At 44.0% G+C, this 27,974-nt stretch overlaps 1 protein-coding gene across 2 annotated transcripts; it reads right to left on the bottom strand.

The window, feature by feature from the left end:
- Positions 1 to 203: 203 nt before the first annotated feature.
- Positions 204 to 27,913, bottom strand: sh3d21 (SH3 domain containing 21). 2 transcript variants are annotated; one of them, XM_056286185.1, is made up of 17 exons: positions 27,695 to 27,913; positions 26,522 to 26,679; positions 26,362 to 26,419; positions 24,379 to 24,488; positions 23,844 to 23,934; positions 23,666 to 23,727; positions 23,529 to 23,574; positions 21,697 to 21,785; positions 20,916 to 21,008; positions 19,545 to 19,596; positions 11,227 to 11,277; positions 10,957 to 11,074; positions 4,459 to 4,624; positions 3,481 to 3,561; positions 2,873 to 3,069; positions 1,682 to 1,745; positions 204 to 1,546 (listed from the first exon to the last, which is right to left on the bottom strand). In XM_056286185.1, the coding sequence occupies exons 1-17, from the start codon at positions 27,696 to 27,698 to the stop codon at positions 1,514 to 1,516; spliced, it is 1,473 nt and encodes a 490-aa protein (XP_056142160.1). In that variant the 5' UTR covers positions 27,699 to 27,913; the 3' UTR covers positions 204 to 1,513. The 2 variants fall into 2 exon arrangements, with proteins under 2 accessions (XP_056142160.1, XP_056142161.1); XM_056286186.1 differs by lacking the exons at positions 23,529 to 23,574; positions 23,666 to 23,727.
- Positions 27,914 to 27,974: the final 61 nt, after the last annotated feature.

Genomic DNA, 27,974 nt, shown 5'->3' on the forward strand with positions numbered 1-27,974 from the left:
GCTTGGACTCTAAATGCTGGGTAGTAGCGAGGCTCAAGCTTGACAACCTTTTTTTTTTTTTACACTGACGGTGCACTCCTTAATTTTGTACTGACCTATTCATTGAATTTTGTTTATTTCACCATACTCCGGTCCAAGAGGAAATACGCCTCCAGTAACGCATAGTCGACGTAGTTTTTAAAAATAGTATGTTCCCATGGCAGGGCTCCCCCCTCCCTCCTCCTAATGAGCTCCAGATGTTTTCCAGATGTGGTCTCCAGTGTAGTGCAGCGTAGTAGACCGAGACACCAACATGTCACCATTGCTTGAACCAGAAAGCATTCCCGTTGACCTGACTCAGATTATATGTACTAAATACAGTTGTAAAAAAAAAAAATTCCCTTTATCGTGGAATAATGCAAATAACTTTGGACAAATTCACTTCCCCCATCTTTCCATTTCAGCGGTGCTTCAGACATCATGTGTTTGTTGTCAGGATGAGGCCGTCGTCAGCATCAAGCGATGGCTTCAGATGGCCTCCTCAGGTTGTAGTTATGCACATGCATCATTTTTACTACTTTCAGAAAATCTTATTCAAGGCATTTATGAGTACGACAGCGATCATTTCATTTCAAGTCATTAAAAAGTAGAATATACCGTTAGCCCTGTTACATCTTTTCAGGGTTGATTGTTCCAGAATTCGATTTAACCAAATCTACAATACAGTTTCAGGGCAAAAAAAAGAGAGAAATTGTTATCAACACAATTTCTATAAACTACATACAGGTTGGCTCCTTCAATGCCGCATCCCTTTTAAGATTACAGTAGCGTCCTTTTCTGTACAACAGTAGGCCAACAGCGCCACCTTATGGACAAATGCCTTGTTACAGTTCAAACTCAGTGAAAATGTACCTGCAGTACCAGTTACTACAGGCATTGTTTCAGCTTTTTACATGGAGGTGACTGTATCACTATATTATTTAAAGCTATAGCAAATTATTCCACCTCTATATTATTTAAAGCTATAGCAAATTATTCCACCTATGCACAACTGCACATATTATTTAACGTTCAGCTGATGGTTTAATTCTTTAAAAAAAATTATCACGAAACAAACATACCCATGACAAAAGTAACAGAAAATGAACATTTTCCTAAAAAAAAACCCCAAAAAACAAAAACAGTAATGCAAATCATTACTATGTGGGAAAAATGCGCCCCATTTAGCCCCAACATCGTGTATCTTGCAGCATTCAATTCAAATATATAAATCTATATCAGTACAGCAGTGAGTTGTGTGAGAGCCTTCTGGTGGAGTTGGCTCATCTGGTAGGTGATGAGCCTGGTACTGTGATCAGCTAGAGACAGCATGATGCAACATTCAGTTGTGTTTTCCGTCGAGGGAGAAGACACCTCGTTCGACCTTCCTTTTTGTACTCGTCTTGTACTTGCATGTCAGAAAAATGTTCTTCTCGCAGCTGAAAGGCGCTGACATCGTCTCAGACAGCCTGCCCAGGCACAGTGTCACTTGATGTTAATGCTTCATGCTCAGACTGTCCACCTGCTCCTGTTTAGGGAAATGGGCTATAGTCAGTTACACCACAGTCCTCAGCCTGGCAACCACATTTCTGCTTACTTTGCCGTTTCCAGACCGGCGGCCTGAGAACAAACGAACGCAAAAGCCGAGAAAAACCTCACTGACCTGCAGTGCCATTCGTTTAGTTCTCTCTTGTCTCAGTTCTTCTTTTACTTCCTTTATGTCTTGCCTGAGAGGGAAGGACAAAAGAAGATAAAAAAAGGTCAAGGTCATGCATACTTCTACAGAAGTCATGATCTAAATGTTATTTATTCTCATTACAATCTCTTCACATCCAACATAAATGTTTCATTCCAACAATCAATTTTATATTTGACACATTCAGTGATCATTGAAGACATTTTTTTAAATACTGATGTTAGTAATTAGCTATGCTAATGCATTATAGTAGATGTTTTGATGATTAATATTTTTGAGATCTGAGAATTGATGAAATAACTTTTTTTAATTACATCTATAACCTGAGGGGGGGAGGGCAGCCCAGATTTCAAATTCTCCTCACTTTTAACCATCCAGTCCCGTTATTTTAATTGTTAGACAAGTTTTATTATGGAATGTTGATGTTAGCAATACAAGTTTTCAGGTTTCGGAAGTATCATTTGCTTTGTTTTAAGTATTTTAGCGCCCCTTCTGAGAACGCAGCAAATCTATACGAGAGGTTGAGGGGACTTGCTAACTTACATGATACTGCCAGGAAGCTAGTAGGAAGCAGACTGACTGATGATGACATTTCAGTTGATTCTCCCATTCACATCAGGGTATTAAATGATGCAAACTATTACCAGAAGCAGTTTGGTTTTCTGAAACAGCTTTTCAATATTTCAGTGCAGACAGTGAACTCCTCACAAATGGTCAAAACATGCTATCGTGGACAGAAAACTTGCTAAACAATTTTGCGATGCAAAAAGGCATTTTCAAATTTCTCTGGATTAGTATGGATGTAGTCCTGGTCCTATATTCACAGCAATAGCAGGTCTTCACATAAACCAGGGTAACACTTTAGTATGGGGAACATATACACCATTAAGTAGGTGCGTACTTTATAAGGTGGTAGTACCACAAGAAGAGTTATTCTCCCTTACTAACACGTAATGAATATGGTCTGTTCTTACATAACAAAACACAAAATTACAAGTGTTAATAGTGTTAAATTACTCTAAATTAAGTTTTTGTTACTTAGTTTAGTGTGGGGAACATATTCTGACATCTATGTTCCCCATACTAAAGTGTTACCTAAACCAGCTTATAAAATGTGATTTTCATTGGACTGGGTCTTTAAAAATGAGCAGCACTCACTCGTGCTGTGTTTGCAGGAGCTGCAGACTCATTCTCAGCTCCCTGATCTCTGCCTGCAGACCATCCAGAGAGGGCTCCTCTGCACGCATTCCAGCTGTAGCATCTACAACTACTTTGGGTGGTGGTGGACGAGAAGGAGCAGAGGTGTTGGGAAGAGGATTTGGCTTGGCAGGTGACGGCGTGAGATTCTCTGCAATCTGCAATTGTTAAGGTGATTCGTTGAATTGTGGAAAAACTATGCTGACCTTCAAACAATAATGACTGATGTGGACATTAAAACCAACATCTGACATTTTTGCTCAAAGTGCATGATACTATTAATGGTACTTTATGATGTTTTCTTAATACATGGGTAGTGGTAGGTTTATAAAAAGTTCATTTTAAAGGGTGAAAAATGCTGATTATGGTGTAGTTTAGCGGAACAGGTTTGATTATAGGATTATTAGGTCTTATCAATTATTCACATCAGCTCAGTCATTTTCTGAATGCATGGACAGTGACTAAGAGAACACTGATGGTTACGTCTTCCGATTGTTTTATACTCATTCTAATATTATAAAGAGATACTTTTCCTATTTTGTAATACTTTCAGTGTTGGTGAGTCAAACCTTAGGCAAGTCAGGCATTTTCTCTCCTTGGGAGTTTTTTGGTGATGATTCTGAGTCCGTCTGGTCCGTCCCACTCTGGGCCTGCCAGACAGGAGGAATAAAGAAACGTAAGAATTACATCTTATAGTTCTCTATCACTCTTCAGGGAACTGTGCAGGGCGGTATGGAAAATATTAGTATGACCATTATCACGATAATCATGTTGAATTTTGCAACCATACCATGTTTAAGAATCCAGCTGAGGTTCCCTATATTGAACTGTTACTCCCTCAGCTATGTTGGACCAGTGTTAGTTAATTGATTCTCGTAATAATGAATTTAGATAACAAAATTGTGAATGTCGTGAGACAACAATTTCTAAATTTCATCCCGATACAACTGAAAGCCATTAGACGGTGATGCTGAATCATTGCCCAGCCGTATCAGATAACCTTCTGAGGAACGTACAGTAATCTGAGGAGGACCATATAACCAAGCCTCCGCGTTGTGACCACAATATGAGCGCCGCTGACTGACTGACAGGCTCGAAAAGGTAAACAAAGCCATCTTAATCTTTAGAAAGTAGTTTGTCGCAAAAGGTCAGCTGGAGGAATGCTGCCGCGCTGCCTGTCTGTGTCTTCCTTGGCGGCTTCATGATGATTTCCACTTGCAAAAGTTGTGAGTGAAACCTTGCAGAGATCGTTATACAGATGGATGGATGGAAATTCAAACGTCCTCAACAAGGTAGTTTGTTTTAACAGCATAGCCAATGAAAAACAACAAGCAATACAAATCAAATGTAACTGTATGTGTATAAAAAATAATAGAAATAGAATAAAATCAAGGGTGCGATAGCCAGTCATAGCGACATTATCAACATCAACAGCACCCGTCATCAGAATATTGCTTTAGTTGGATGCTTTCCACAAATGAGGTAAAACAGTGCACATGATCTTGGACCAGAAACTCGCGGTCTCCTGTGACTGGAGGTGGACGTACTTGTGCGGTTGCAACCAGACCGGAGGGGGGCCTCCTCTGTGGGGGTTTGGCTCTGTTTGCTGTGGGGTGGCTTAGTTTTTCTGTGGAAACATCCACTTGCTCAAACTGCCCCGACCCAGTCTCTTCCGAAGGTTTTGGCGAAGGGGGAGCAGAACTGCCGTTGCATCTGAAAAAGAAGTTCAGACGTTTGACCTCTTTTCTAAAGGTTAACAATTCTGTCAGACTTTACGCAGCCATTCCAGACAGCGTGTTTACTGGGTCAGATAAAGAACCACTTGCAAGAAAAACACTTTCTGCAGATGCGAACCGCTGTGGCCTTCCTCTTGGAAAAACGGTGGTGTGCACGTGGCCGTGCACTTGTTTGGGAAAGAAAGGCTTGTTTGCTGAATCACTGCCTGAACATGGACAAGAGCAAACATGATCGTACAATAAACCGAGCAGTTAAAGAAGAATTATTATAAGAGGCGGGAGAGGAACAAAGCACAACTCCTTTCATTACACTGCATGAGTCATTTCTTTTCCTCGTAACAGTACATTTTTGAGTATTGTAAAATCCTAGTGCTAATACTTTTACTTTGAGTTGATGTAAATAAGGTATTCTACTTCACTGTTTTTATTTTCTTAACTGTTACAGAGTGAAAAAAATGGCTAAATGACCAATTTATTTGAATAAGACTTATTCTAACTTCTGCTTCCGGTGTGGGAAGATGGCGGCGCAAATTCACGTTTGCAGCAGCTGCACTCAGTACCGTCCATGCAGTGTCTTAGTCCACGTCTACGTCTTAAGTTTTGTCTCCGTTTGATGGCTTGGAGAGTTTGGTGTGCTGCGTCCTGTGGGCACAGGGACCACGGCACTACCCAGAGCTGCGCCCAATGAGGAAACACCGAGGGCCGTCTGACAGGATGCGGAAGTGGAGCAGGCTAAGCTAACTGCTAGCCCATGCAGACCGGCAGGTCCGACAGTCATCCTGGCTGGCGTTTGTTCCCTTGGACAGTGATATTTTCTTTGTTTAGTTCCCTGATAGCAAAACTGCTGTGGCCCGGACCCGTCCCACACTGACACTTTCATCCGGCCCACATACCACGTGGAATGATGGCACTTGGGCGGTCCGCTCCTGTTTGCCAGATCTGGGCCAGAACCAAGCCATAGCAATGCTTCATGTGCCACATATTTGCCAAAGGTGGCCCATATTTTTTTTGTGATATTTGGGCCATATTCACCATTTACCATACGGGCCACTTCAGGGTCACATCCAGATTACACGTTGCCCAGAGCACCGCATCTTTGCCAAAAAAGGCCCACATTTGATTTGGCATATTTGGGCCATATTTGCTATTATACATGTGGGCCACTTCAGGCTCACATCCATTTTGTCAGGGCCAGAAGACCATCAGTGCCACATCACTGCCTGAACTGAAGTGGCCCACATCCGCATGCTGTCTGGGTATGGACCTATGTATTAGTTTGGATATATATTTGGATATAATCCAGTGATTCAAGTAAACTCTTTATGAGATAGTACAAGCCTGTTTCATGCCATAAGCATGAATATATATTTGGATATATATTATGTATATACTACATGTGTGTGTGTGTTCTTGTAGTTTTTGGGTAAGTGTTTTTGTTTTTGTGTTGCACTGCTGTGGGCTGGGGGAAACGATATTTCGTTTAATTTCATGTACACAAGTACATGAAACGAAAGGACAAAAATGAAGTGTTCCTGATTCCTGATTACTAAGTGTTAGAGACATAAGCTGTTTTTGGAAATGTACGTTGCCAAACTAAATCTGGTTCGTTCACACGGTGTGTTTGTCCAGGTTGTTTCCAGTGATGTCAGCTAAAGAATGTTTCCATATTTTTACAGCTACGGCCGTGTTTGTTTGTAGATATGAAAAGAACAGTAGTTAATCACAAAGTTCCCAAGTAGTTTTTCACTAAAAAGCTCCTTTAATTTTTACTTGAGTAATTTTCTTAATACCTTTACTTGTACTCATGTAAATTATCACTAAAGTGGCAGTACTTTTACTTGAGTAAGACTTTTCAGTGCTCTTTCCGCCTCTGATTATTACAATAAAATGATGGACACTTGCACCTGTGACCTCAGCACCATTAGTAGCTGGATCCTGCTTTTAACCAACCAGATGATATAATAATAACCAGATGTTATCATAACAACCAGATAACCAGATGATATAATAATAATAACCAGATGTTATCATAACAACCAGATAACCAGATGATATAATAATAACCAGATGTTATCATAACAACCAGATAACCAGATGATATAATAATAATAACCAGATGTTATCATAACAACCAGATGATATAATAATAACCAGATGTTATCATAACAACCAGATAACCAGATGATATAATAATAACCAGATGTTATCATAACAACCAGATAACCAGATGATATAATAATAACTAGATGTTATCATAACAACCAGATAACCAGATGATATAATAATAATAACCAGATGTTATCATAACAACCAGATGATATAATAATAACCAGATGTTATCATAACAACCAGATAACCAGATGATATAATAATAACCAGATGTTATCATAACAACCTGATAACCAGATGATATAATAATAATAATAACCAGATGTTATCATAACAACCAGATAACCAGAGGATATAATAATAACCAGATGTTATCATAACAACCAGATAACTAGATGATATAATAATAACCAGATGTTATCATAACAACCAGATAACCAGATGATATAATAATAGCCAGATGTTATCATAACAACCTGATAACCAGATGATATAATAATAATAATAACCAGATGTTATCATAACAACCAGATAACCAGATGATATAATAATAACCAGATGTTATCATAACAACCAGATAACCAGATGATATAATAATAACCAGATGTTATCATAACAACCAGATAACCAGATGATATAATAATAATAATAACCAGATGTTATCATAACAACCAGATAACCAGATGATATAATAATAATAACCAGATGTTATCATAACAACCAGATAACCAGAAGATATAATAATAACCAGACAGCTTAACTGTGGTTTACAGTTCAACACACACTTGCAGTAAAGCCAGCAGATGCAGGGTACGTTGCCAAACTAAATCTGGTTCGTTCACACGGTGTGTTTGTCCAGGTTGTTTCCAGTGATGTCAGCTAAAGAATGTTTCCATATTTTTACAGCTACGGCCGTGTTTGTTTGTAGATATGAAAAGAACAGTAGTTAATCACAAAGTTCCCAAGTAGTTTTTCACTAAAAAGCTCCTTTAATTTTTACTTGAGTAATTTTCTTAATACCTTTACTTGTACTCATGTAAATTATCACTAAAGTGGCAGTACTTTTACTTGAGTAGGACTTTTCAGTGCTCTTTCCGCCTCTGATTATTACAATAAAATGATGGACACTTGCACCTGTGACCTCAGCACCATTAGTAGCTGGATCCTGCTTTTAACCAACCAGATGATATAATAATAACCAGATGTTATCATAACAACCAGATAACCAGATGATATAATAATAATAACCAGATGTTATCATAACAACCAGATAACCAGATGATATAATAATAACCAGATGTTATCATAACAACCAGATAACCAGATGATATAATAATAATAACCAGATGTTATCATAACAACCAGATGATATAATAATAACCAGATGTTATCATAACAACCAGATAACCAGATGATATAATAATAACCAGATGTTATCATAACAACCAGATAACCAGATGATATAATAACTAGATGTTATCATAACAACCAGATAACCAGATGATATAATAATAATAACCAGATGTTATCATAACAACCAGATGATATAATAATAACCAGATGTTATCATAACAACCAGATAACCAGATGATATAATAATAACCAGATGTTATCATAACAACCTGATAACCAGATGATATAATAATAATAATAACCAGATGTTATCATAACAACCAGATAACCAGAGGATATAATAATAACCAGATGTTATCATAACAACCAGATAACTAGATGATATAATAATAACCAGATGTTATCATAACAACCAGATAACCAGATGATATAATAATAGCCAGATGTTATCATAACAACCTGATAACCAGATGATATAATAATAATAATAACCAGATGTTATCATAACAACCAGATAACCAGATGATATAATAATAACCAGATGTTATCATAACAACCAGATAACCAGATGATATAATAATAACCAGATGTTATCATAACAACCAGATAACCAGATGATATAATAATAATAATAACCAGATGTTATCATAACAACCAGATAACCAGATGATATAATAATAATAACCAGATGTTATCATAACAACCAGATAACCAGAAGATATAATAATAACCAGACAGCTTAACTGTGGTTTACAGTTCAACACACACTTGCAGTAAAGCCAGCAGATGCAGGGTACTGAAGTTTCTGTTTTGTTTTTTGTTTGTTCCATGACTTTTTATTTCTCATTTAGCAGATGCTTTTAACCAGTGGCATTTCTGGCCTTTCTGGCACCTGAGGTGAGATGACCCCCCCCCCCAAAAAAATTATAAACACGAAATAAATAAAGGTGGAACAGCAGGTGTGCAAAAAAAAGGTAAACAAAAAGGAGACTCAATAACTTCTGTGCAGTTATAAAATAAATAATTAAAAAATATATAAAATAAATATAAAAATATCTACGAATGTGCAAGCAAATATTTAACTACAGCTGCATCTCTCAACATCCCATAATAAATAAATAAGTCTTAATGGATGTGTTATTCATTTATTAGCACTTTTCCTACCCTTGAGTGTTCCTTTTAACAGTTATATATATATATATATATATATATATATATATATATATATATATATATATATATATACTAGAAGAACCCCGCTACAATGTAGCGGTTTGGTTCTCCACCCGTCTAAATCTCCCTCCTCTTCATCCTGCCAGCTAACCGCCTTCCCCCTGCCCCTAACCCCCCCCACTCCAACTCCCTCCCCCCAAATGCTCAGAATCATCTGAAATGCCGAGAAAAGTGGTTTTTAGCCATTTTTAGATAAATGCATATTTTGCATAATTATGCATAATTTTAATTTTCTGGGATTTTTCCCTTACTCTCTGAGACAATACCTACCACCTCCAAAAAGAATTAGGATCATAAGTGCTTTAGTTTTCGGTCCCGCTATCTACACTAACTAACACCACACACACACACATTCCGAAAATATATGAGTAGATAGATATATATATATATATATATATATATATATATATATATATATTTTTTTTTTAAGGGGTGGGTTGTGTGGGGTGCCGATTGGGTGCCCCCCCCCCGCAGGTAGCCCTGCAGGTGGCGCCATAGGCGACCGCCTGGGTTACCTATGCCTAGAATTGCCCCTGCTTTTAACCAAAGTGACTCGTGAGAGAGACACCAGTCATTGGATGTACTGGACCCACAGGTAGCTTAAAGCAGTGAACAGTCGTCATGTAGGAGCAGACATCTTGTCCAGAGCAGTGTTGTTAGTGTGCAACATCCAGATCACCAATAGTGAAACAAGCAATATGGGATGACACTTTATTTGGGCACTGCTACAAATCAGCATCACAGGCGTGCTTGCAGACCATTTATGGATGAAGCCGGGGCTGGAAAAGGAAAGTCTTTAAGCCCCTTCAGAGCCTGGAGCACCTACGGAGGACGACTGCTCAGTCCACCGTTTTGGAGCCAATTTAGCCTCACATTCACATTTTCCCCTGCTCCTCGGTGGAAAACATTTTATCTGTGATGACATCAGCGCACTGGTCCATTCTCCCCTGGTGTTACAGTTATTGCGCCGTAGGTAACGGCTTTGAAAATAAAGGCAGAGAAATGTGTTTAAGACACCAGGAAATTAACTAGAAATATCAGCTTGGACAGAATTGTTATAATTACGGTTACGCCACCGGCAGCCTGTTGAGACAGCCTTTCTTGTTTCCTCAGCCTTGAGTGTGTGTGTGTGTGTGTGTGTGTGTGTTAGTATGCCTGTGTGCAAGTGTGTGTCTGTGTGTCTGTGTGCTTGTGTTAGAGCATGTGCACACACGCACGTGTGTTTACTCAGGAAACAGGAAATGGGCTGCTCTCATCTGTTTAGGCCTGATCTGACTCATCCCAGAGTTTCCACCTCACTAACTAAAGGTCGGGCATCCTGGCATTCATCTTTAAAGCTGTCATGGCAACTTGTGGCACCAACCGAACCTCTTCACAACAAACAAGCCTTGCTTTCGGTGCCAGTTGGAGGAGGACAAAGTGCTCCTGACATTTTCTACAAGACCTTTCAGGGGAGTGGTAATTGCGTAACTACTGAAATTTCACCGTGAGTGCCTCATTTGTCTCCTTCCATTGTGAAGACATATTCTTAAGCAAATCAACAGTCTAGAAATAAGAAGTCGCGCTACACTGGATTTAGACATGAGAACTTTTAAGGGTTTTGGCATCACTCACTTGGGTAAAACCTTGTTTGGCTTTTCTTTGACGGGCGGTGGGCTAGGCTTGCTGATACAAGGCAGCTTGACTTTGACCGGAGGGTTGCTTCTCAAGTCTGTACTCTCCGGCTTTTCGTCTGTAACACAAATGTAGGGCATTTGTTTAGTGATGATGATATGATCTACCTTTGCAAAAAGATATGACCAGCCGTGCATAAAGCATAATGAAACCAACTTTAGTTTAGCGATAAATATGTGATCGACTTTGGCAAAAATGTGATCCTTGAACCTTTTGTCTTTGTCGGTCCACCCATCTCCATAGCTGCTGGCTCTGTCTTCACTGAAAGAGGAAGAAAGTGATGAAAAATAATCACAACCTTGCTTTTATGCGGTCAGATCGTGAGACTGCAACGTAGATAACAAAGAAACAAAATAATCTGACGAAAAGACAATCCGTAATGGTTTGTCAAATGATGGAGTGCTAAAGCTTAAGTAAAGTTAGCTTTTGGGGAAGCTTGTCAGTTTTAAGTCCTGGCCTGAGCAAACTTGGCGAGGGGAGAGTGAATGATGGCGTTCCTTCTCTCAAGAATTACTGTCAAGTGACTGATAAACCGTCCTCAGTGAGTCTCTCCAAACCACACTGCCTCAGAGAAACTGCTGATGAATCAGGAACAATTTATTGTCATTTCTATCATGTACTTGCGTACACAAAGAAACGACATTTTGTTTCTCCCAGCACGCAGCAGTGCAACATAAAAAACAAAAACACACATTCAAATTTTTACTAAAAACATACAAAAATAGAGAGAACAAGGCAAAAAAAAAAAAACACAAGCAGTGACCAACACGGTCCACTCAGTGCAACACAGAGTCCAAAAAATTCCTCTGTCCAGAGAACACCAGCCAGGAGGACTGTCGGGAACTGCCGGTCTGCATGGGCTAGCAGTTAGCTTAGCCTGCCCCGCTTCTGCGTCCTGACAGACCATCCTCGGTGTTTCCTGTTTGGGCGCAGCTCCAGGCAGGGCCGTGGTCCTTGGGCCCATCCCAGATAGCATCCGGATGTGGGCCACTTCAGGCAGTGATGCAGCACTGATGGCCTTCTTCTGGCCCTGACAAAATGGATGTGAGCCTGAAGTGGCCCACATGTACAATAGCAAATATGGCCCAAACATGCCAAATCAAATGTGGGCCTTTTTGGCAAAGACGCGGTGCTCTGGGCAACATGTAATCTGGATGTGACCCTGAAGTGGCCCGTGTGGTAAATGGTGAATATCAAATCGAAACAAATCAATTTTATTTGTATAGCCCAATATCCAAGGCTCGGCGTTTTCGGTTTTTACCGATTTTCACCAAAAAATACCCAGAATTTTAAACTGATTTTCACCCGGATTTTATGTTTCCACAGATCCAAAAGTTGTTCCTTTTCGTGTGAGGTTATGTAACAGTGTCCTCTTGTGGCAAAATTCGGCATGCTTGCCAATATCACAAATTACAAATTTGCCTCAGTGGGCTTAACAGCAACACAAGATCCTGTCCTTAGACCCAACATCCTGTCCCAAATATCACAGAACAAATATGGACCACCTTTGGCAAATATGTGGCACATGCGGCATTGCTATGGCTTGGTTCTGAAGAAGAGGGAGATGGGGGGGGGGAGGACAGAGGGGAAGAGGGAGAGACAGTGGGGAGGAGAGAGATGGGGGGGGGGGCTCGGGGGGGGGGTCTTGTCGTGAAGACCAGAGGAGTGGGTGCTTAAATTGTGACGCTTCAATGAACTGAAAGAAGTGTCGCAAAGGAAACGCTCCCTCGTTTGCATCTTTTCACACAAGTTTAAGCATTTGCATCAGACATCCAAGTAGCAAGGCTGAGGAATCAGCCTGGCATAAACCATCTGCCATAAACCATCTGCGAAATCAATACACACACAGACCTGAGAGGTGAACTCACTACAAAAAACAAAAAAAAGTCAAGGTTATGAAGAGATCCTTATCTTGACACTTTATAATAACTACACAAATTAGTTGAGTATTAGTAACTACTGAACTCATCATTTGTAAAGTATTTGTAAAGTATTTGTAAAGCAAGACATGCACCAATGGTTAGTGTGTTAATAGATGTTTATAAATACTTATTAATACTGCAGTTCATGATTAATTCCTGCACAGATGTACATGTAAATAGTGTGTTAATCATGTACTTACACTTTCTAAAGGATCTTATGATCCTTTAGACTTTTGTGAGTCTCAAGGTGCTGCTGGTCTTTCAGTCTCATGTGTAAATGCTTTGTAAGACATAGATAGTCCTCACTTTAGATGAGCTCACACAAAATACTTACCTAACAACATCATGAATTGCAGTATTAATAAGTATTTATAAACATCTATTAACACACTAACCATTGGTGCATGTCTTGCTTTACAAATCCTTTACAATTACTTTACAAATCCTTTATGATTACTTTACAAATACTTCACAAATGACTTCAGTAGTTACTAATGATTAACTAATGCTTCATTTGTGTAGTTATTATAAAGTGTTACCCTTATTTTAAGATACTACTGCTGAAATGTACTTATCTCCCTGGCAGATATTAGTTATTGCTTATTTCAAGGGAGTGCACTGGTTTCATGAGACCACTTGTTTCAAGAAATGTGCTCAAGGAAAGAAAGATGATCTTAAATCAACTTTCTTTTAAGGTTTCTATTCCACTTCAGTCTTACTTCCACAAAACAAGGACACCTTGAAACCAGCAGAGTTCTCCGGCGGCGGGGAGAACTCTAAGCATGATGAGACTCAGAATGAGGCGAAACAGCTTGATCAACCTGATCAATATTACAAGAGCTCACAAATCCCACTCGGTAAGGAAGACGGGAGTTAGTTGAGGCGGCGGAGAACCCCCTCCCCCCGCAGAGAACCCCCCCTTTTTTGTTTTCTGTTTATTTTCCTTTCTCTTTTTTCAATAAGTATGTGTGTATTCTGAATAATATATATAGCAAGCTATACGTGCAGTCTGTGTACTAATCTATGTACATGGATTAGGTATAATGCGTTTATGGTTATGTACTTCCAATATATAGTCAAGTGTATGTGCATAAAAATGTGAAAATCAGTAAAAAAAAGATGTTAAGGGGAACTAGCTTGATAAACTGGTCTTTTTTTTTGTAATTAAGGTGCAGGTACACATTACCCTAGTTACAGTAATGAGAGGGCCCAAACAGAACGCTTAATTTAGATATGGAGGAGGATGAAGAGGTGTGTGGGGATGGGGGTGGGGGTGGGTTATCCAAATGATAATAAAGTAAGCCTACCTTGTGTGTTCACAGCATAATGCAACCGTCCCTCTCAAATAAACCGTCCAAAGAGCTGTAGTATTTGTAGTAGTACTCAACACCACGGCGTCTCGGGCTTGCTGTGTAGAAAAACCCCTGTGGTAGAACTCTCAGCTGTCCCCACACCACACCACCCCCGGCTTCCTCTCAGGTTCTTAAATCATGTCACATGATCACCATGCACACATGCCCTGCCAAACCCCCCCCCCACCCCCCCCATCTAGCCGCCACAATTGCAGACTTCCTGTGACAATCTGTAAGACACCGATGAGGCTGTTGGTAAAAAAAATAAATAAATACTACACCACAGCAGAGAGTGATGCGTTCGGGGACTCTAAATCTAAGACTTGAGCTGAAATTGCCATTTGTCGGACGATATCTTTGAATACATTTTTTTAGCACGCACCTGGAATAGGGGGCTTATATCCCCGATACACAAGAGTGGAGATAAATTTGACCCAAGAACTACCGAAGCATCCTCCTGCGGTATCCTTAACGCCCGAATACAGGCCTTCCTTACCGAACACAGTGTCTTGAGCAAGAGTCAGGTTGGCTTTCTACCAAATCACCGTACTACAGATCACATTTACACCCTCTCTCTCTCGCTCTCATCATCATCAGCCGCATCTCCGGGGTCGGGTCGCAGTGGCAGCAAGCTAAGTAGGGCACTCCGGATGTCCCTCTCCCCAGCAACGCCCTCCAGCTCTTCCTGGGGGATCCCAAGGCGTTCCCAGGCCAGAATGGACATGTAGTCCCTCCAGCGAGTTCTGGGTCTACCCCGGAGTCTCCTCCCAGTTGGTCCTCCTGGATCAGTCTGCGATGCCTGCAGTTGGCACACCCCAGTCCCTGCCTTTGATTGCCGCCCAGCCTGCATTGCACCCTACCCCAATGCTCATCCCCGCGATGGTCTAGCTGCAGGTGGCATGGTGACGCAGTGGTTAGTGCGGTCGCCTCACAGCAAGGAGGTCCTGGGTTCGACCCCCGGGGTAGTCCAACCATGGTGGGTCATCCCGGGTCATCCTATGTGTGGAGTTTGCATGCTCTCCCTGTGTCTGCGTGGGTTTCCTCCGGGGGCTCCGGTTTCCTCCCACAGTCATATAGGTCAGGTGAATCGGCCATACTAAATTCCATCCATCCATTACCTTAACCGCTTATCCTGCTCTCAGGGTCACGGGGATGCTGGAGCCTATTCCAGCAGTCATTGGGCAGCAGGCAGGGAGACACCCTGGACAGGCCGCCAGGCCATCACAGGGCTCACATACACACACACACACACACACACACACACACACACACACACCCATTCATTCCTAGAGACAGTTTATTATGGCCAGTTCACCTGACTTACATGTCTTTGGACTGTGGGAGGAAACCAGAGCCCGCGGAGGAAACCCACGCAGACACAGGGAGAACATGCAAACTCCACACAGAGGACGACCCGGGATGACCCCCCAAAGTTGGACTACCCCTGGGCTCAAACCCAGGACCTTCTTGCTGTGAGGCGACTGCGCTAACCACTGCGCCACCGTGCCCCCCACCATACTAAATTGTCCCTAGGAATGAATGGGTGTGTATGTATTTGTGTGTCGGCCCTGTGATGGCCTGGCAGCCCGCTGCTGGAATAGGCTCCAGCATGCCTGCGACCCTCAGAGCAGGATAAGCGGTCTGGATTATGGATGGGTGGATGGACTTTGCCAGATGTTTATAATTGATCATACCTATTCGTACATGATAATTGATTATACTTCACACCACTGTCATCTACATGAATGTACAGATGGAAGGTACATTAAGAATTACTGACCACTGAAGACAAACTTTTTGCATGTGCGAAGCATACTAGACCAGTAAAACCTGGTTTTGATTCTGATTCTGATAAATAATGTATTTACCTGCAATTTATAACTACACATACTGGAAGCTGGAAGCTGCCTGCACATTTACAATGACAATGCTTCAAGAGGACATGTTTAAGGGGGTGAAGATTAGATTCTCAAATATTTTTTTTTCTGTCAAATGGTCTCAAAGCTATGCAGTATCTATGTATCTTGAGTCCATCATTGTAGTCATTCAGACTGTTATCTTCATACTGTGTACATATATACTGAATACAAATACTGTATAGGTACGTGGATGTGCAAATGCAACCATCTCATCTCATCTCATCTCATCATCAGCCGCATCTCTGGGGGGAGGGCGCGGTGGCAGCGAGCCTGTCCATGAATATCACAAACAGGCTCAGAGACAAAGGACAACCTTATTGGAGTCCGACACCCACCAAAAACGTGTTTGACTTTATGAGAATGTGGACACAGCGCTCACTTAGGACCATATGGCTTGTAGCAACTGCCCCGGTACCCCATACTCCCACAGTACCCCCCCCCACAGAGTGCCCCGGGGTACACGGTGGTAAGCCTTTTCCAAGTCCAGAAAACACATGCAGACTGGCTGGTCAAACTCCCATGCCTCCCTTAGCACTTCCGCAAGGGCAAAGAGTTGGTCCGTTGTTCCACGGCCAGGAAGGAATCCACATTGTTCCTCCTGGATCTGAGGTTTGACAATTGGTCGAAGCCTTCTTTCCAGCACCATAGAGTAGACTTTCCCAGGAAGGCTGAGCAGTGTGATGCCCCGATAATTGGAGCACACCCTCTTGTCCCCTTTTTTAAATATGGGATCCACCACCCCAGTCTGCCACTCCACAGGTACTGTCCCTGACCGCCACACGACACTGAAGAGGCGTGCCAGCCAAGACAGCCCAACAATGTCCAGAGCTTTCAGCGTCTCAGGACGAATCTCATCCACACCCGGTGCCTTGCCACCGAGGAGCTTCTTAACTACCTCAGAGACCTCTGCCAGGGATATGGGTGGGGCTTCCCTCAAGTCTTCAGACTCTACCGCCTTCACTGAGGACATGTTAGCCAGGTTCAAGAGCTCCTCAAAGTGTTCTTTCCACCGCATCCCCAGTCCAGGTCAGCAGTTCCCCTCCCCGGCCGAAGACAGCCTGAGTCAAGCCCTGCTTCCCCTTCCTGAGTTACCGGATGGTTTGCCAGAACTTCCTTGAGGCCAACCGAAAGTCCTCCTCCATAGTCTCGCCGAACTCCTCCCACACCCAAGTTTTTGCTCCCGTGACCAACAAAGCCGCAGCCCTTCTGGCCTCCCGGTACCTAGCTGCAGCTTCAGGAATCCCCTGGGCTAACCAAGCCTAGCAGGCCTCCTTCCTCAGCCTGATGGCTTCCCTCACTGCCAGTGTCCACCAGTGGGTTCTTAGGTTGCCACCTCGACAGCCACCAATGACCTTATGACCACAGCTCCTACCTGCCGCATCTGCAATAGAAGCTTTGAACATGACCCACTCAGACTCCATGTCCCCCGCCTCCCTTGGGATACATGACAACTTCTTCCGGAGGTGGGAGTTGAAGACCTCACAGAGAGTGGCCTCCGCCAGATGTTCCCAGTTCACCCTCACTACACATTTGGGTTTGCCAGGTCTGTCCAGCAGCCTCCCCTGCCATCTGATCCAACTTACCACCAGGTGGTGATAGTTGACAGCTCTGCTCCTCTTTTCACCCAAGTGTCCAAAACATACGGCCGCAGATCTGATGATATGACCACATAGTCTATCATCCATCTTCGGCCTAAGGTGTTGTGGTACCAAGTACACATATGAACTACCTTATGTTCAAACATGGTGTTTGTTATGGCCAATCCATAACTTGCACAGAAGTCCAATAACAAGGTACCACTCGGGTTCCGATCAGGGAGGCCATTCCTCCCAATCACGCCCCTCCAAGTTTCTCCATCGTTGCCCACGTGAGCGTTGGAAGTCCCCCAGCAGAACTTATAGAGTCCCCAGGTGGAACCCTATCCAGGACACCACCCAGAGATTCTAAGAAGGCCAGATACTCTAAACTGCTATTTGGTGCATAAACACACACAACAATCAGCCTTCCCCCAGTGACTCACATTCGTTTGGAGGCAACCCTCTCATTCCCCAGTGAGAACTCCAACATGGTGGCGCTGTACCGGGAACTTGTGAGTATCCCCACACCCACCCGGAGCCTGTCACCTTTGCCAACTTAGGAGGAGTAAAGAGTCCAGGCCCTCTCCAGGAATTTGGTACCAGAGCCCATGCTATGTGTGCAGGTGAGTCCCACTATTTCTAGTTGGTATCGCTCCACTTACTGCACCTGCTCAGGCTCCTTCCCTGCAAGACAGGTGACATTCCACGTCCTAAGGACCAGTCTGCGATGCCAGAGTCAGCACACCCCGGTCCCCGCCTATGCCTACTGTCCGGCCTGCATTGCACCCTACCCCAGTGCTCATGCCCGCGGGTAGTGAGTCCATGGGGTGGCAAATGCAATCGTTCAGGCCAAAATTAGTGACCTATTTATGTGGTAATCTAGCTACTGGAATTCTAGCTAGTTATAGCCTGGTAATTATCTAGTTGTGTAGTTACTCGCTATAGTCATTCTAATTAGAGTCAGTGTAGAACTGATGCTACAATGGACATTGTAAATATATTTCCAATTACATTGAGAAACTGTTATGAGGGCTACTGGATGATAATATGGATAATACAGCAATTTTAAGTATACACAGAATCATATTTTAGTGGTTTCAGCAGCACATGAGAATTTATATAAATATATTCCAACTTATGATATTAATATTGGACATTGATCAGGAGACCATTTTGGCCTCTTTTTACACCAGTTATGCTGGAAAATGCGATACTTTCACAAACTCGCTCATTACCCATCTGTTCAAATCTATTTTTTAACTGATGAGTTTCCTCTTTCTTTTTCCTCTGTTGCACTGTTTTGTCCTGTGTGACCTCAGTTCTTTCTCGTATTCTATCATGTGCTTTCTTGTATGCAGCCATTTACCTCTATTACCTTTTAATGCCATTTTTGCTGTGGTGCTTTAATAACTGATTGGTGATTTTCACAGTGATCTCTGTGTATTTTTTATTTTTACTTTGTGACTTTGCGTACCCTGGAAAGTGCTATACAAATAAAATGTGTTGTTAGTGTTACTGTCATCATTACAACTTATAATTTCTCCAGCATCAGTTGAAATCCAGGCTTATCAACACTGTACCAGACTAAACCAACCCTTCAACTGGCAAAAAGGTCATTTAACCAGAATAATTTTCAATGCAGCCGTAAACCGGACTTTCAACAAACACCCTTGTCAAACATCTTTTGGCTGTCATGTTTTCTTTTTTCCATGTCATGCCAGTCCATCTGATTAGCACAGATAGAGACTGCCCTCTTACCTGAGTGTCTCTGGCTGCCTTGGCGTGCAGGCGGCGTGCTCGTGGCTGCAGACTAGAAGGAGGAGAAACAGCAAAACAGGTTAGCAAGTATGTCCCCTTTACGCTTCGAAGGAACACCATCGCACCACGTGTTCTTTCCTGGCAGGGAGTTTTCAGTGAGTAACTCCAAAACAGGGGGATGTTTAAGACAACCCTGACTCATCACCCCATTTCTAGAAGCAACAACAGGGAAGACATACAAGACAACTCGTATGTCTTCCCTGTTATGCTTCTAAAGATGTTCGCCTAGAGGAACGTCAAATTCCACGTGCTTTAGATAAGGAAGTTGTAGCATTTGATGATGATGATTTACTTCCAATATGTAAATAAGCAGGATATAACATACAGATAAGCCGTCGGCAATAATCTGAAGTGAACAACAAACTCGGTGAACAAAATTCTGTATGCATCACATTATTTCTTACATGTTGGGAAAGGAGTAGAAGGAAGTAAACACTTGTTTTTTCCTACCCCTTCTCTTGATACTTTTACTCTGAAGTTTTATTGTTTACATTTTATATTCTTTATTTTATTATGTCCTCTTTACATATATTTTCATATTCATATGTGTCACTTATTTTATATTGTATTTTAAGCTTGTGCAGCACTTTGGCTCAACTGTGGTTGTTTCAGATGTGCTATATAAGTAAACTTGATTTGACTTCTCACCTACTCTTAAGTTAATTCAGCTACTATACATCCATCCATCCATCCATTATCTTAACCGCCTATCCTGCTCTCAGGGTCGCGGGGATGCTGGAGCCTATCCCAGCAGTCATTGGGCGGCAGGCGGGGAGACACCCTGGACAGGCCGCCAGGCCATCACACAGGGCCCACACAGGGCCCACACACACACACACACACACACACACACACACATTCATACCTAGGGGCAATTTAGTACGGCCAAGTCACCTGACCTACATGACTTTGGACTGTGGGACGAAACTGGAGCCCCCAGAGGGAACCCACGCTGACACGGGGAGAACATGCAAACTCCACACAGAGGACGACCTGGGATGACCCATCAAGGGTGGACTACCCCGGGGCTCGAACCCAGGACCTTCTTGCTGTGAGGCGACCATGCTAACCACTGCGCCACTGTGCCGCCGCTACTATACATTTCAAACTCAGCAAGTTGTGCTGCACAATACAAACTCAACTACTGTGAACAATAGGAGGAAAAACAACCCCATCAGTCACTCTATAACATGGTTATGTTTTCACGGCTACTAGAATACCCCCCCCCCCCGTCAGAAGAAGGACCTAAAGTGGGACATGTTCTCTCATTCACAGTGGATGTGTTAAGGGGAACATCTTGTTTCCACTCACTTGCACTGGCGGTATCAACATGACGAAGTTATCTGGGAAGAAACCGTGGCGTCCGTTTAGCTCGCCCTCCCACCAGCCGTCGTCCTCCGTTTCCTTCAGAAGGAGATCAAAACAGTCAAATGGGAGGCTCAAAGGCCGCACGGCCCACAGGGGACATGAAATGGCAACAGGGGAGGTCACCGAGGGGGTCAAACGGGACACAACAAGACCGTCTTCTGCCCACGTCACTCGCTATCGCTTCATCATCAAAGTTATCCGAGAAATCTTTTGTTTTTTTCCACTTGTACCGCTTTTGGTCACGTTTATGTAATCTAACTTGATGCGTCACTGTACACAGCAGCTGCACATGGGATACACCTTCTGTGTACACCCCGGATATGTTTTCATTAACTATTTTTAAATTGCATTGTGGTTTTTTTCTATTCTCACCTTATCATCATTATTGTTGCCCAGTTTCTCTTGTTGCACAGTTTTGGAGCCTGCCAACAACTCATTCCACTGCTTATTGTACTTGCGCATGAAGTATGTGACAAATAAACCTTTGAACCTTGAATCATGCGGTGGATTGCGGTACATATTTCCGCGGAATAGTGACTGACTGATAAGCAGGTCAAACTGGTCACACAGCATAGCACAGTTACAGGCCTACCAGTAATTCATGAGAGAAAAGACATCATGTCCTGTGTGTTTTTATTGGCTCATGACGCCCAAGACGGGCCGGTCTCGTGGACTTGAACTAAGCCATAAAACAAGAACAAAGTGATGTGATCAGGACTCTAACCTTGTTGATTATTAAAACAAGCTGCCCTTTCTTCAGATCCAGCTCATCTTCTGTCAGGGCCGTGTAGTCGAACATGACTTGGCAGCACTCTGCCGTCAGTGGGAAGGAGAGAAGAAGAGTGTGGTTTACTACAATGCTGTAATGCAGCGTCTACATTTTACATCTTATTGCACATCTTACTGCACATCTTACTGCACGTATTAGAGGCTTTGCATGTTGAGATAAGGTGAGATGTGTAATGTAATGCAAAAGAAAATGTTGTGTAGTACTATATAAAGTATCAGAATAAGTACAGCAGATTACATTTGGCATGACTGTTATGAATTATATATGCAGATTATAGGAATTATACTATAATATAGTATGGTTCAAATGTGGGTAACACTTTATAATAACTACACAAATGAAGCATTAGTTAAGTATTAGTAACTACTGAATTCATCATTTGTAAAGTATTTGCAAAGCAAGACATGCACCAATGGTTAGTGTGTTAATAGGTGTTTATAAATACTCATTAATACTTCAGTTGATGATTAACTCAGGTAGTTAGTAGTTGTTAGGTAAGTATTTTGTGTGAGCTCATGTAAAGTGAGGACTATCTATGTCTTACAAAGCATTCACACATGAGACTGAAAGACCAGCAGCACCTTGAAACTCACAAACGTCTAAAGGATCATAGGATCCTTTAGAAAGTGTAAGTACACGATTAACACTCTATTTACATGTACATTTGTGCGTGAATTAATCATGAACTGCAGTATTAATAAGTATTTATAAACATCTATTAACACACTCACCAACCACTGGTGCATGGCTTGCTTTACAAATACTTTACAAATGATGAATTCAGTAGTTACTAATACTCAGCTAATGCTTCATTTGTGTAGTTGTTATAAAGTGTTACCCACATTTGTATACTATAGTACAGAAGAGTACTGTAGTAGGTGCAGAAACAACGATTTAGGTAGATTAGCATCCTTGTATTCAAGTCATGCATTAAACAAACTGGGCACGAGGTAAACGTGTGAGGGGAGAAGGACTTGCTGCAGGAAGTGACAGGACTCATGGTGCAGGAACGGTGTCAGGACTCGTGTGTGGCCTCTGGGGGGGGGGGGGGGGGAGCAGCGCTCACAGCCATGACTCAAGATCTTCTTATCGGGGGGAAAGGTCGCGATCGGCCGAGATTGACCTTTGGTTTCCTTATATTCCACTGTGACGTAGGACGTCAGGCCAATGGGTGGACAGTTATTTTGTGGTACCCCCCCCCCCCACAAAACCTCTAGTTGGAGACATTCAGAATTTTGCACCTGTCACATGCTGGTGATGTCTACTGGTGGGAATTGGGTCTAATTACTAATGTCATCCACAACTAGAATTCCTGTAAAAAATGTAAAAAAAAAAAAGACCCCCCCCCAAGGTTGGACTACCCTGGGGCTCGAACCTAGGACCTTCTCACTGTGAGGCGACCGCGCTAACCCCGGGTCTGAGTGGGTTTCCTCCGGGGGCTCCGGTTTCCTCCCACAGTCCACAGACATGTAGGTCAGGTGACTCGGCCGTACTGAACTGCCCCTAGGTGTGTGTGTGTGTGTGTGTGTGTGTGTGTGTGTGTGTGTGTGTGTGTGTGTGTGTGTGTGTGTGTGTGTGTGTGTGTATGTGTGGCGGCCTGGCGGCCTGTCCAGTGGCTGCTGGGATAGGCTCCAGCATCCCCGCGGCCCTGAGAGCAGGGTAAGCGGTTTGGATGATGGATGGATGGATGGATGGATGGATGGATGGATGGATGGATGGACGTGGGTTTGTTGCAGGGGATAAAATGAACGAGTTTATGAGCCCACCATTCTTGGCTTTGCTCCTCACGCTTGCTGTCTGGGGTTGGTTGTTCTGGACAAAACAAAACACATAGACACGTGTGCTGGATCACAGGAGTAAAAGTATCAGCAGTGGTGAAGACGTGTGTACTTCTGTAGCTCACCCCCTGACTGAAGATGGCGTCTGTGAGTTTCGGCCTGATCTTCCCCTCGCTGAGTTTCATATCTGGTAATACAAGTTCACTCTCCTTTCATCAGCCGGAAGCTTGGACTCAGAACAGAACAACAGAAACTGGACCGAAGTGTGTGTGTGTGTGTGTGTGTGTGTGTGTGTTTTCCAACCTTTAGGAGTCACAAAGACCTCTTTGACAAAATTTGAAGGAAATGCTCCGACTTGTCCTCCTTTTCTACCCATCCACCACCCGTCTTCAATCTATCACGAGGAACAGAAGAGAAGAACAGATGGAGGGAAAGGGGGTTGGAGGGTTCCCACGTGTGGTAACAGGCTGCGGGGTTATTGGCCTCGCCACAGGGGCACTTGTGGCATGTCAAAAATACTGCATGGCTGCACCATCCCGTCACGGAGACACGAGACGCATTGACTGGCATGCGTGACTGAGTCCTCCGGTTGGGTGATGGCATGTGATGGTGTGAACGCACCAACAGAGCCGGGCTGCTGTTTCCCGACACACCGCCCGTCAGCTCATTCACAGGGGGCGCTCTCACTGAGCCAAGTGGCGGGACAGTGCCTCGCCCGAGGGTAACTCAAAGGAAGGTGGAGGCCTGCCTCACACGCCTCCTCAGGTTTGGAGGTTTTAAGTGGTAGCAGTGGAGTCGCCTCAACGCGGGGAAAGGAGAGACAAGAGGGACACACTACCTCTCTGAGGATCTCGATGGTCTCCCCGGCAGCCAGCTCCAGCTCGTCCTCGTTCTGGCGGCTGTAGGCGAAGGCCACCTCGCATTTCCTCGTCGGCTTCTTCATCTTCGCTAAGAGGGCAAAATAATCATGGGGTCAAAATCGAGAGACAAATGTGACACTGATAATCCGATATTACAGTGGGGAATATGTCTTTTTTTTTGGGGGGGGGGTTCTTCCCCCTTTTTCTCAACAACTATCCGGCCATTTATCCCACTCTTCCGAGCCTCCCTGGTCACTGCTCCTGCTCCACCCCCTCTGCTGATCCGGGGAGGGCTGCAGACTACCACATGTCTCCTCCCATACGTGTGGAGTCACCAGCCGCTTCTTTTCACCTGACAGTGAGGAGTTTCACCAGGGGGACGTAGCGCGTGGGACGATCTCACTATTCCCCCCAGTCCAACCCCCCCCCGAACAGGCGCCCCGACCAACCAGAGGAGGCGCTAGTGCAGCGACCAGGACACATACCCACGTCCGGCTTCCCACCCGCAGACACGGCCACCTGTGTCTGTAGGGACGCCCGACCAAGCCGGCGGTAACACGGGGATCCGAACCGGCCCAGATAGCAAAGAATCTTTGGCCCAAATATGGCCCACATCTGCAGTTATCTTACGGCCCACAGTTGGCCTTGAATGACGGCGTTGACTCAGGCTGAGTGTGGCTGCCTCAACTCAGCCACGGGTCCACCTTATATGGGCCACCACAGTTAACTAGAGTCCAGCCTGGCTCATTACATTTGGTCCACATCTGGCCCACATAGTATGTGCTGTAACCCAAGTCAAGCCCAGTTCATTACATTTGGTCCACATCTGGCCCACATAGTATGTGCTGTAACCCAAGTCAAGCCCGGTTCATTACATTTGGTCCATGTCTGGCCCACATAACACTTGCCGTAACCCGAATCAGGCCCAATTTATGACATTTGGTCCATGTCTGGCCCACATAGTATGTGCTGTAACCCAAGTCAAGCCCGGTTCATTACATTTGGTCCATGTCTGGCCCACATAGTATGTGCTGTAACCCAAGTCAAGCCCGGTTCATTACATTTGGTCCATGTCTGGCCCACATAGTATGTGCTGTAACCCAAGTCAAGCCCGGTTCATTACATTTGGTCCATGTCTGGCCCACATAGTATGTGCTGTAACCCAAGTCAAGCCCGGTTCATTACATTTGGTCCATGTCTGGCCCACATAGTATGTGCTGTAACCCAAGTCAAGCCCGGTTCATTACATTTGGTCCATGTCTGGCCCACACAACACTTGCCGTAACCCGAGTCAGGCCCGGTTTATGACATTTGGGCCACATCTGGCCCACATAACACTTGCCAGTGCCGTAACTGAGCCGTAAGTACCAAAAGTGCCCCAAATTAGGCCCAAATGTGTGTGCTATCTGGGGGCGATCCCTGTGTTGGCAGGCACCAGAATAGAGCGCCACGCTACCGGGTAGCGTGTGTTTACCCGGGCAGACGGCCTCCCGACAGGATACCGATGAGACGGCACAGCCTTAGCTGCTCCTTCATGTTCTCCGGCACATCTAATCCCTCCAAGGGGGTTTTGTTTGTTTTCATCCGTTTCATCTTCATCCGTTATAACCAGCGCTGGGGTGGCGAGGATGTGGCCGGCAGCGGGCGACGCGTCATCTTAAAACACGTCTGCGTGTTGAGCCGTAAACCGTCGCATGCGACTGCTCGCAGTACAGGTCCACGTTTGACTGGCATCAGGGCGTGCTTCGACAGGGAAATCGTTTTCATTTAGCAAAACCAATTTGAATAGAATCGCCTTGTTTCCCCCAGGGGAACCTCACAGTAATAATGAGGAAGTCGTGCAGGTATGATTACACATACCGGCGTGCCAGTCCATCCAGCCCACAACGGGCTCTCGGATCTGCTGTTGCCTCAGGGACGGATATTTTGATTCCTGCTTTCAAATGATTAAATAAACTCACACGTCCTGAAGCTTCTTGGCTCCCTCTTGAGGTCACCTATTAGAAAGACCGGCACCTCCTGTAATGAAGAGCGGGACAGCAGCACGTTAAACGCACACAGGCACGCACACAAATGAACACGGGGCAAACCAGTATATAAGTGTGTGAGTAACGGTGAAACCTTGACAAAGTTAGCTGGGAAGATGCCTCTCTTGCCGTTCAGTTCCCCCTCCAGCCATCCCTCCTCGTTGGCCTTGGTGACCTTTTTGACCACGTCGCCGGTCCTCACCGTCATCTCATCCCCCATGATGCCCTCAAAGTCTATCAGCACCAGCACCTCTACAGAACATTCAGTGGACTTATGTTAACAGACTCTTCACCGGCTACGGTCCTTCACTTGCTATGTAGATATGGTTCGGCACCTAGACTTACAGCAGGACCCATCCCAGACAGCATCCGGATGTGGGCCACTTCAGGCAATGATGCAGCACTGGTGGCCTTCTGCTGGCCCTGACAAAATGGATGTGAGCCTCAAGTGGCCCACATGTATAATAGCAAATATGGCCCAAATATGCCAAATCAAATGTGGGCCTTTTTTGGCAAAGATGCGGTGCTCTGGGCAACATGTGATCTGGATGTGACCCTGAAGTGGCCCGTGTGGTAAATGGTGAATATGGCCCAAATATCACAAAACTAATATGGCCACCTTTGGCAAATATGTGGCACATGCGGCATTGCTATGGTTTGGTTCTGGCCCAGATCTGGCAAACAGGAGCGGAACCGCCCAAGTGGCATCGCGGTATGTGGGCCGGATGAAAGTGTCAGGTGTGGGACGGGTCCGGGCCACGGCAGTTTTGCTGTCTGGGAGGCTTTAGTGCTGTGCTTGATTTGGTGGTCTTACATATATGTATGAGAATGTAGAAAAGAGAGCTTCATGGAGAACTCACAACACCAACACAGCCTCATAGTTGCTGTGAATAGTCCGTATTTGAGATGAAACGCTCCCTTCTTTCTTTCACCGGCAGATTTGATTTTTAAATGGGCTTTACTGTGATACGATTGTCCGCTGCCACAGACCCGCAACCCTCAGTAACTACAAGCATATCTACGTGGGAGATGTAAAGGAAAGCAGCTACGCAGTATGTCCACAAAAAGCTGTAAATTCTTTCTGTCAAATCAAAACGTGTCAAAAACACTTCTTTTTTTTGTTGTTTGCAGACAAAAAGCCACTAAGTGGTATTTTCGCTCAGCGGCAACTCCGTGAGCTTGCAAGTTACCATCCAACTCCAGTAAACATTATGTAAGAGGTCTTTTTTTCCCTCTGCGAGCTCTTGTGGAAATAATAACATCTTACCCATGTTTCTCAGCGCGGTCCCCCTCCAGGCGCGAAGGGCACTTTCTGTCCACTTTTTCACCGAAACAGACGAATATCCCTCAGCTGTAATGGGAACTGAAAGTGTCGTTGGTTTGTCTGAGACAATGAAAAAAAAAGGAGATATGGCAGCCGAGGCCCTTTTTCTTCTTCTTCTTCTTCTTCTTCTTCCTACTTGTCAAACATTAACATTGAGCAACCTTTCTTGCGGCTAGTCCTGGCAAGTCACCAGTAAGGAGTGGGACGGGTCATGTATTTATAT

This window comes from Lampris incognitus, chromosome 9, assembly GCF_029633865.1.
Source record: "Lampris incognitus isolate fLamInc1 chromosome 9, fLamInc1.hap2, whole genome shotgun sequence".
NCBI lineage: Eukaryota > Metazoa > Chordata > Actinopteri > Lampriformes > Lampridae > Lampris > Lampris incognitus.

What these genes read in the sequence shown, in the direction of transcription:
- sh3d21 (XM_056286185.1), bottom strand. An exon ending in GAGGAGCAAAGCCAAGAATG is followed by an intron (nt 21,786 to 23,528) that starts GTGGGCTCATAA and finishes CACTGACGGCAG; the next exon opens with AGTGCTGCCAAGTCATGTTC. An exon ending in TGTTGATACCGCCAGTGCAA is followed by an intron (nt 19,597 to 20,915) that starts GTGAGTGGAAAC and finishes TCCTCCTTCTAG; the next exon opens with TCTGCAGCCACGAGCACGCC.